Genomic DNA, 11207 nt, shown 5'->3' on the forward strand with positions numbered 1-11207 from the left:
ATGAGAAGCAGTCATAGTGGGACACATGTGACAAGACACACATATACACAACAATGGAGAGCTATGTATAGCATTCCGCCCTCTGAGATGCTGGCATTGCCATTGGAACAGTGTGTTTGCCTCAAATGTGCTGTGTTGTCGTCGTCAAATAGACAGAGTTGTATTTCTGAGGTGAAATTCCTCAGTTGGCACCAATCTACCACTTACGTGTACTTACTTGTGAATAGAGACAGTCAGAGTCTATGGGGAGGTTGTTCAAGTACAGGTATGAAAATACTGTAAAGAATTCTATCTTGCCCTATTCATGATGATGATAGGAGAAAATGTTCCTAAACCTTATAAGCAGACCTGGGTTCAAATACTTACCTGTGCTTGATTGATTTTGCCTGACACAATGGAACCAATAGAATTGTCTTAAAAGTGTAAATCCCGCCCACCTGGCACTCCAGGCATGACCAAGCAAATGCTCGAGGTCTGCCTATAAGAGATGGCACTAGCAAGTGGTGCTTAACCCAGTGGGGGATCATCAATGAGGAGACCTCTCATTGGGTTATATGAGTGACTGTTAGGGAAGCGTAGGCCTTGGTCAGGAAACACCTTACCCTTGTGGAGGAATCCCTTTTTTTGGGGTGAAACATCAATTATTCAGTTCCATCTTAATGTGGGACAAGGAGAGGTCAAGAGAGATTCTCCAACAATGGTGTGTGATGCTCAGGTTGCAGTATTCAACATGTCGCACGCACGCACGCAGTATATACACACACTTACACTCACTACCATCACTGCTGCTATACTATTACTGTACTGTATTGCTTACTTTATCTTACACTTATTGCCTTTTTTACACTTATGCCGATTAGATTTATTGTCTATCGTGTTATTATTGTACTTTTATTCTTACATTCTGATATTTGCACTGTTGAGAGGAAGCTGGCAATGTAAGCATTTCATTGTACAATTTATAACTGTATCCTGTGCTTATAAACAATAAACTTTGACTTGACTTGACTTGTGTGGTCAATGTTAGTAGATATTCTGATATTATTTACCTTCATGTTACCATAGTAAAACATACAGTTTTGCTACTGTACTGTGCCTGTATGCCCCTAAGAAATACATTTTTGTCGATGTGAGTTAATCCCCACACACACACACGCACACACACACACACACACACACACACACACAAACACACACACACACACACACACACACAGTGGGTCCATTGAAACCTTCAACTCTGCGATGCTCTAACCGATGACACAGGACATGAGATATAGATGAGCAAGCACTGCGTGTCACCATGGCAACTATGTAAGGGCCTCTGTGGAGGGGGACCATTTATGAAGGTGCACTTTGTTGCCCTCTCTCAATCCTATATTGTTAGATCCGGACAGTGTGGCCGTGGAGACTGAAATCTGAACTTTTGGAAACCTGATTATGGGCACTGATGAGATTTCTCCTCTGTTACTAGGAATCAGAAGGGAAGGTGTGGCCAGGGACTCCTACTGTAGGCTACTGTACTGTACTGTAGTCCAGTCGAACATACAGCTGCTCAACCCCACTGTCCTGTCATGAGCCTGCTGGTGTGTCTGTGCTGTGTGGCTTTGGAGCTCATGGCAGCCAATTGTGAGTATACCTTTTCCCATCTAACATTCAATGTTTGATAGGCTGATGTTTTGCATCCCAGAACTAAGTATATGTTTTTGTGTTTTATACAAAATACAGGACTATATTGCGTTGCTTGTGCTTGTTTGTTGTCACTACCTGTCTTTCTGGTTATAGCTGCATCTCTATAACCTATTACGACTTCTATAAATAATACTTATGACTTATTAAGTAGGTTGATAGATGGTTTATATAAGACGTGATTGTTCTTTAACCTCTTAAGCTCTATGCCCTATTTGACAAATTTCCATCAAAAGAAAATATACCCAAACTAAACTGCTTATAACATTAGAAATATGATGATCAGATGCAAAAGCATGCCATTTGATAGGTAACACCTTGACGTTTGTGTGGATATGCTCAGATCATTGTTCCGAATAATATACTACACATGACAAGGAGACAAAGTGCAAATAAAATATCCAAAATGTATTTTGTCATTTTCAAAGTCATCTTCCACAGAACATTGACAACTCTACTATAGGTCACAAGAGCTGAACACTTCACAGTGCCTCAGCAACTTGTCAATAACATGTGTGCAAAAGAATTGTGTTGCTACTGCTAACAGAACAGAAGTTATACAGCTTTTTGTGAGTGGTTCCCTTGAAACCTCTCCAGGTGTCCAGAAATCTCTCCAAAGTGTCCAAATGCTTTACTTTAGAAAAGAAATGTGCAAAGCACATAATAAAATCAGTAAAACCTATCAATCCACCCAACTGTATAACATTCTGCATGACTATCAAACAACAGCAACACATACATCAACTATATACAACAAAGCACAGTAGTATGAACAATAATCACCTTTAAGCCTCCTGATTGGAAGCCACACCCCCACCCCTCTCATTGGCTACAAGCCTGTCCGGTTTTCCTCAGCCTCCTGGGTTCAACACAGAGAACATCGTTCCCAGCGCTCTTTCGATGGAGTGACCTGTTGCACATTTAGAGAGCTCACTCACTCAATCCTTGTCTGATGACAACAAACTATGCTAGATATGTTTAGAACAACCTAATACATAGCTAATAGTTTGTCTGATCAAACACAGAGACCTGTACGGTGACTGTTATGACATGTTTGTTGTTTAAAAAAAAAAAAAAAAAAAAAAGGACTTTCACAGAAAACAACACTGACCTGCTACTTAAAACCAATAGACTGTCCTGTTTCAACCAGTACCAAATATGTGTATGTTCTGTAATATTCTTCGAGTATTCAGAGCGTCTGGAGAGGGGAATGTGAGGGCACAAATTTGTTTGTGCCCTCACCGAAACAAAGATATTATGGCATCTATCGAAAGTCAAGATCCGCACCTTTCTTTTGGTATGTGGCATTCGCCTGTGCAGTTTAAGGTGTTATGACTAACTGATCAGACATCTAAACATATCAAACCAAAGCAGAGATCGGGCCCGTAATTGGGCCCGTACAGAATGTACAAAACTCTGCTCTCATTCTGGCCCCGTATGTAGAATTCCACCATCAACACAAGATGTGGATTATTGTCAAGGTTGAATCTACCTGTTTAAAGGTGTTGTAGTTCTTAGGAGCAATAGTCCACAACATAGTGATCAAATAAAAAATGTGTAAATTCAAATGTACAAATTTGTACATTTGTACAAATGTACTGTGCAGTAGTAATGCATAGAATGTAATTTCTGAACTGGAATAACTCATATCATAGCCTGCCTATAAAAAAAAAAGACTATCCTTCTTATCTTCTCAGTATTGTGTACTGTCGAGCCCTCAATACTGTTTCAAAGCCCAGGGTGAGGTGGAGGAGATACTAGAAGGTCAGGCAATATTGGATTACCTTTCTTGCTGCTTGCATCACTGGTGACAGAAAACCACTAATGGTTAGGTGAAGTCAATAGCCGTGGAAGGGATTCGTGCTTAGTTCTTTGTGTTTTACAATGTTGGTTCTCAGTAGTACAGGTCTCTTGACTTAAAGGAGTAATCTGTAATTCAAACAACCACAAAGCGGCTCCCCACCACTTTTTTGGTAAAAAGCTGAGAGATGGGGATGGATAAATGTAACCACTCTCAATTTCATAGACAGAGCTACAGTGTGGAGGCAAGGATTGACCATCCATGAGATCAACATTTTTAGTTTCAAAGTTTTAATTATGTTTTATACAATGGGTTGATTAGAACAAGACTTGTGATTGAGGCGTTCGAAGACATGCTTTATTCCCTGATAAAGTAACAGCTATGACATGTTTTTCCTATTTACCATATATTACAGTAATATCCCTGCGCAAACACTGTAATTACGAAGATTTGTTTATCACATTAGCTGACAGTGGTTTTGAGAACTATATTTCTGAGTGCAAAGCATAAACTACCACAATCTGTCACAAAACACTCGACTTCTTGTGCCTTATTAATTAATTATACAGCGGTTTGATCAGAACAAGCATGATTTGCCATGAGGTGTTTGAAGCCATGCTTTATTCCCTGATAAAGTAACAGCTATGTAACTACCACAATCTAGAAACTACCTGGCAAATACTTAAGACATTGTTTTCTTTTCATAATTCTTTATTTTGTTTTGTAACCGTTGTAAAAAAGCAATAAGGCATGAGAGGCCGTGCCTTATTGTGAATAAAGTCACAGCTGAGGGGCGTTGTTAGGCCCAACGTGAAGCAGATCATATTATTAGGAAAGTAACTGCACTTTTGAGGCCACACTCTATTTTATTGACATGGAGCACTACTCCAACCTTCTGTACAGTATATATAGTACTAGTTATTTCCAAACATTTCCACTGGTGACAACCCGTTTTCCGCCTGTCATTCTAATAACAGTTTTTGTTTTTCCATGCAGGTCAGGAGCTCATGCAGGGGCGTATAGTGGGTGGCTACGCCCCGGGCCCAAACTCCATCCAATACATCGTGTCACTGCAGAGCACCAAAGGACAACACTTCTGTGGGGGATCTCTGGTGCATAAGTACTGGGTGATGACTGCAGCACACTGTAACATTGGGTAAGTCAGTCAATATAAAGAGGTTGTACAGCACCTAACCGAAAAAAATGGTTATTTTGTTGTGATAAACTATTCTGTACAAAGTAACTGTAATTGAACGATATTCATACTATATACCGTATGTATGCACACACAAGTTCATACAAGCAGATGTTGAAGCAGATGTCTAAAAAGCATGAGTCTCCAAACTATAACTAGACTGCAACCTTCAGTAGACGCTGCCTTAGTCATGACTTGTTAGCAACCTCACTGAGTGTTGAGAGGTCAAACAGTCAGAGACCCTTGGCTTCAGCAGGGCAACCTTGGCATGTAATTTGAGCGTGTGTGTTACATGGCCAGATGTCATCTTGTCAGGTGTGAGTGCAGGAAACGGAGTTAGATAGTGTCATACTGTCCCAGCTTCTCACACAGTGAGCCATTGTACAGTACCCTCTCAGACACATGCACACTGGTGTCCGATGGCCTAGTGCAGAACTACTGTTACAAAACGTCACCTTACCTCGGTTAGGAAAGTATTCTTAAAGCATCAAATTGGTATAAATTGAGCAGATGTTGCAAACATTTGAGAAGTTGTAACACACAGATGTCTCATTACTACTTTAAATGTTGAACACACTCATAATGTCCCTTTCCCACTTCTGAAGAATATTGGCAAACATTTGTAAACTTTAACATACCTCTAATGTCTCTCTCTCTCCCCCTTAGGGCAGAGCATATGATGATAGTGGCAGGAGACTACTCTCTGAATTCCTACGAGGGAACTGAGCAGTATTCAAAGCCCCACAAGCTCATCCCTCATCCGTTATACAACAAGAGCACAAACAACGCTGACATCATGCTCATTAAGGTACAGGATGCTGCAGGATAACCATACTTTACATTGCATATAACTTATGCCAGAGTTATTACCAGTAGAATGACTGTAGAAATTGAATTACCCTGTAATGGGCTTGTACTGTAAGTACCTGCAGTTATGACGTGGCTACTTATCATGTTGGTGCTGTAACTGTTACTGAACTGAACTTACAGTATGCCATTAGTGATCTGAACTGAACGTCCTTATCTAATTACCTGTGGTCACCTACTGTGCCTGTTAACACTCCCTCTCTCCTCCCTCATCCTCTTCCTGTGTGTTTTTACCCTCTCCAGCTGAGGGCCCCTATGGCGATGAACAGCTACGTGTCCCTGGCCCCCCTCCCCAGGCAGGGCACCAGCATGACTGCAGGACATGTGTGTCAGGTCTCAGGGTGGGGCTACACCAGTCTGGGAGGGGGGCAGATCCCCCCCACCCTACGGACAGTCAAACTACCCATCGTCTCTACGGCCAAGTGTAACAGCACAGAGTCCTTCAATGGAAACATCAGCACCAATATGATCTGTGCGGGGTACAACTCAGGGGGCAAGGATGCATGCAAGGTACCATACCCACTAGAGCTAAGTGTGAATGTTGAATACTATGAGTTCTGGAACAGAACTGGATATAGAAACATGCCGATCATAGAAATACAGCAGTTGTGAAATCAAACTCCATGTCCACTTTAATTAATGTCACAGAATTGACGGCAACTCTGGAATGGTAATTCCGAATCTCATTCTCTCTAAAACAGTTGTATGGTGTGGTTGCTTCAACAGTAAGTTAATTTCAACACTCTCTGCCCGTGAGAGAGAAAAACATGGTAATTGAGTGAGAGTGTGGTCTCGTCATTTCCAGGGGGATTCCGGAGGGCCACTGGTGTGTGAGGGGCGTGTCTATGGCGTGGTATCCTGGGGCAATGGCTGCGGCGATGCCAAGTTTCCAGGAGTTTACACAGCAGTGTCAAAGTTCCGCCGGTGGATAGACCGAACCATCTACAGCTCATACACACGCTGTTTGAAGTATTGAAGATCCCACTGGAAAATATAGCTTTCACTCAAATATCCTATGATTTACTCAACAGAAATGTATATTCCATGGAAAGCTCACAGCTATTGTAAGTACATGCAAGATACCTCCAGTGAAAACCCCAAAACTCTTTTACCATAATGAATATTTGATGAAATTGAAATCTTTAAGAAACATGGAGCCCAACCCAAACTCACTGAACAGAGAAAACCCCTTATCATGCCAAAACAAAATCCATGTTTTCTGTTTGGATAGAAACCCTACCCTTCATTAATGGCACCTCACTATTTGAGATCAGTGTTATTATGCTTTTGATTATGAAATTAACAACTTGTATTGGTCTACTTTTATACAAATAAATGGTTACATAAAACAAATGGTTTCACTTCATCATCTTTCCAACTCTTTTCAGAAGGAGATATTGCTTGTAGAAAGTGACATGCCAATTGTAAAATTGATGGTGGTGACGCACACATACACTTCCATTGACTTTCTGAACAGCACAGTATTGAATGTATCCATAATATACTCACTGAGCACTTTATTGGGAACACTGTACTAATACTGGGTAGGGCCTCCCTTTGCTCTCAAGACAGCCTCAATTCGTCATGGCATTGATTCCACAAGATGTTGGAAACATTCCTTTGAGATTTTGGTCCATAATGACATGATTGCATCACGCAATTCCTGCAGATTTCAGGTGCACTTTCAAGCTGTGAATCTCCCGTTCTACCACATCCCAAAGGTGTTCTATTGGATTCAGATCCAGTGAGTGGGAAGGCCACTGAAGAACACGCCATGTCATGTTCATGAAACCAGTTTGAGACGACTTTTGCTTTGTGACATGGTGCATTATCATGCTGGAAGTAGCCGTTAGAAGATGGGTAAATTGTGGCCAAGAAGGGATGCACATGGTCAGCAACAATACTCAAATAGGCTGTGGCATTCAAGTGATGATTGATTGGTATTAACGGGCCCAAAGTGTGCCAAGAAAACATTCCCCCCACCATTACACCACCCCCACCATGAGAAGGTGGACAGGTGTTCCTAACAAAAGTGGTCGGTGAGTGTATATGAATGTATACCTATGTGTGTGAACTATCACAATGCATGATATATTACTGTCGTATTTGTGTAATGTAATAGGCTACAACAACAATGCAATTATTTTTGGGTTTGCCCTTTTTACTGCTATATAAAGACAATGGATGCAGACATGAGAATCTCAGACCTGTACCTTGACTCCTGGTGGTCCAAAGGGACTAGGTGTGTCATGGCTGTGCCCTTTATCAATAGTTGTCATCATACTGACTTACTGAGTTACAACTGCAGGTATCTAGTTTTATAACCTTTCACTCCTCATCGTGTGAAAAACGATACCTGCGTGACGGGGTGTGAAAAACATTATATTCCGTGATTTACCCCCATTTGTCTCTCTATGTGAAGCCGGTTCCCTTTCTTACTGGGGACAGAGTGGTGGTGTCATTACAACAGGAGTGAGATGTAAAGGTATCCAATGTAAAGGCTTAATCTGTGATGATTCCTACTGGGATTTGCGTGTGTTTTGTGTAACAAAAATGAGGGAATAGGGAAGATCCTGCCCCTAGCTCCACACACAAACAACTGACATAGGTACAGTAACATTAAATCCTATTGTCACAACAAAACGTAGCACTGTCTGTTTAATACATGTTTGATAACATGCCACATCAAAGTAAAGTCAGAAAATTCAGTAAAATAGGCAAATTTGCTTAGTCGCACATTAATGAAAAGACAATCACATACTGTGAATATTTTTAGCTTATCATTTAGCTTTCAAGTTGATTACTATATTTTCCTTGCCTGGACATGAGCTTTACCTGCCACCTGTGCAGATATGCTGATCTAGATTCAAGATTCAAGATTCAAAGTGTTTATTATCATATGCACAGTAGAAAACATGTTTCCCTGTACAATGAAATTGCTTTGCTGTCCGCAGAATGCCAACCAATGTAAAATGTACAATACTAAAAAATATACAATATATACTAAACAAAATGTACAAGATAACAAAATTTAAGGCAGTATGTGATAATAAAAAAGCAACAATAATAATAATAAAACAGTGCAAATGTAAGCAGTGCAATTATGCATGTGCAAACTGAAAATGTAACAGTCGGGTTCAGTTATATGAGGTAGTACAGTTATATGAGGTAGTCCATGATTATAATCTCCTATGCATTGTTTAGGAGCCTGATGGCAGGCTCCTAAACAGGTCTAACTAGTGGGGTTTGAACCAGCACCCTCTCAAATGGATGCTACAGATATAAACCATTATACCAAAAGGACACCCTCATGGTACAAGGGCTATATCTGGGCTTAGAAGTCGCATGCAGGGCTACCTTATTACGAGAGCATGATTGCAAATCATCTCCGCTACACTGAATTTCAGTGGACTCAACAATCAACAAAAATCTTAAACCAAACCAGGCTAAGGAAACCCTAAACCACACCATTCCACTCAAAACGTGGGATGGAGAACACAGAACACAATGCAGGTTTGTAAAGACCTGCAGGGGCCTTATTATGTGCCTATAGGCCCCTTCCCTAGCGTCTAGCCATTCTTTGGTGTCTACAGATAAAAGCGATCATGTAGCCCTCTGTGGAAGTTCCACTATATTGCTCTAATCTAATCCTCATCCAGATCAGTGCACCGTCAAGGGGTAAAGGATCTAAAAAGAAGGGGGTAGGGAGAGAAATGGGACAGGGCCATGGAAGGCATGGTGCCTCATATGCTCAATAGCCTATCACACAGCCTATGATAATGCTGCCCTCATCTGGTGAGGCTTCACTTGGTGGGTCCAGATAGTCTAACATAGACAGTAGGCTTCACAGCATGACATGGATTAAAACAATAGGTCAAAAACAATAGGTTGATAAAGGTCATTTGTCCATGCTCAACCTTCATACCAGAAAATTCAGTTTATAAAATCCGGTGAGTTTAAGCAAATAGGAAACCATCATAGTTTTCATATGTTGGTGAAGACGCAATATTCGTAAAATAATTCCAACTATAGTTGGAATATAATTCTTTATTTTCATTTCGATTGCAGCTAGATCCCGGCGAGTGGAGCATAAACCCAACGCGAGTCCAACTGGAATCTTATTTGGGCTGTACAAGAAAACCCCCTAGTTTGCCCGTGTGACGCTCCCTCCACCAGGTCTCCCTGGGATCCGTGTTTTGCATCGCTCCCAATTTGCATTTCTTCCTCAGATTTTCCGTGCGACGGTCCAGCCGCTCGAAACCAGCAGGCGTACTACGGCAATTCCACATGCGCCTTCATTTCCGAAGCAATACACACAGAAACCGTTGGAAAATTTGAATAATGTTGCCGAAGCTTGCCGAAAGAGGAAATTGAGGAAATTTCGCTTTAATCGCATTTCTGTTGTGCACCAGCGAGGACACGTGCATTCGAGGTAAACAGAAAGGGCTTGCTAGATCGTGACAGCAGGTGATATTGTTTGTCTCTTGTTTAAATACCACAGGGCTAGACGTCGAGCTACAATTTCGTTTCTGCGCCTTGGTAATTGAGACGCCGTTGGAAATGTCGGAAGTACTGCCGTTCAACGAAGAAAAAATGAGTCATTATGGTAATGAGGGCGATGAGGGACACCTTTCCTTCACCTGTCGCCTTCAAGACACCAACAACTTCTTCAATGGCTCACAGAATAAACGCCCGCCGAAACTTGGACAGATAGGCAGGAGCAAACGGGGTAACTATAATTGAGACCTTTTCAGTGGCATTATGGAGATGTTTTCAATTAGGCTGCAATTGATAATGGGCCATGTTACTATCATTACGCATGCAAACAATACGTTTACACCTTGAAAAAACTGTGTGCACTGTAGCCAATTCTGTAGCATGTTTTCAGATAATCGTGAGGGATACATGGATTTAAGGAATAATGCTCGGAATGCAACACAAGTTAGATGCGCAGTGCGTGCGTGCTGTCAAATGCCTCTTGATGCAAGTGCATGCCCAACTGTCTCATTCCACCCCGAATGCATGGTTGTTGTCATTGTGTCTGTGTATAATTGTATTTCTAAGAAAAATACAATGATTTTTTGTAAAATGTGTGTGAGAGACTATGTCTGTTCTGCATGAGAAATGAAATAACATTAATTTACTGGAAATGTTTTACACTATAAATGTAATATTTGTGCCACACACGAAAGCTCCATGCCAGATCCCATCAGTGCAAAATAAACCCATGATAACAAGTCATGTCTCTTCATCATGTCTCTCCCTTGTCATCCACAGTTGTGATCGAAGATGAAAATGTCGACGACACACTGAAGAATGGCACAGAGAAGACAACCACGGAGGCTTAGAACACCACCCGAAAAGACATTCTCATTTTTCTATTCGATATTAACAGTTTTAATCCAAAGACACTGTATATAAGCACTTTCGCTCATGTGGCAGCAAGCAACTTCCAGTTCTTCTGCCAGGCATGACCACCTGGGACACACTGGCAGGGGCGGGAGGCGAGGCAGAAACCCAGGTGGACGCTGGCGCCGCGATCACCATCGCAGGTTTTCTGAGCTTGTCTAGATCACGTGACCAGTAGAAGATGGGGAGAAGAGTCCCGTTGGTGAAGGGAGACAATGCTGTCTAAATGCAGAAATCAGGGAAAGG

At 41.5% G+C, this 11207-nt stretch overlaps 2 protein-coding genes across 2 annotated transcripts; both read left to right on the plus strand.

Annotated features, from left to right (window-relative positions):
• Positions 1–1574: 1574 nt before the first annotated feature.
• LOC310802991 (trypsin) lies at positions 1575–6705 on the plus strand (the record flags this gene model as incomplete). The annotated part of the gene is made up of 5 exons (XM_083667627.1): positions 1575–1629; positions 4487–4646; positions 5352–5493; positions 5796–6062; positions 6358–6705. 5 exons carry the CDS (start codon positions 1575–1577, stop codon positions 6526–6528), a joined length of 795 nt encoding a protein of 264 aa, XP_083523753.1. The 3' UTR covers positions 6529–6705.
• Positions 6706–10112: 3407 nt separating this feature from the next.
• On the plus strand, positions 10113–10960 carry camk2n1a (calcium/calmodulin dependent protein kinase II inhibitor 1a; the record flags this gene model as incomplete). The annotated part of the gene is made up of 2 exons (XM_083668127.1): positions 10113–10281; positions 10830–10960. 2 exons carry the CDS (start codon positions 10113–10115, stop codon positions 10898–10900), a joined length of 240 nt encoding a protein of 79 aa, XP_083524253.1. The 3' UTR covers positions 10901–10960.
• Positions 10961–11207: the final 247 nt, after the last annotated feature.

The sequence above is a fragment of the Argentina silus genome, assembly GCF_951799395.1.
Source record: "Argentina silus genome assembly, chromosome: 4".
Lineage (NCBI taxonomy): Eukaryota > Metazoa > Chordata > Actinopteri > Argentiniformes > Argentinidae > Argentina > Argentina silus.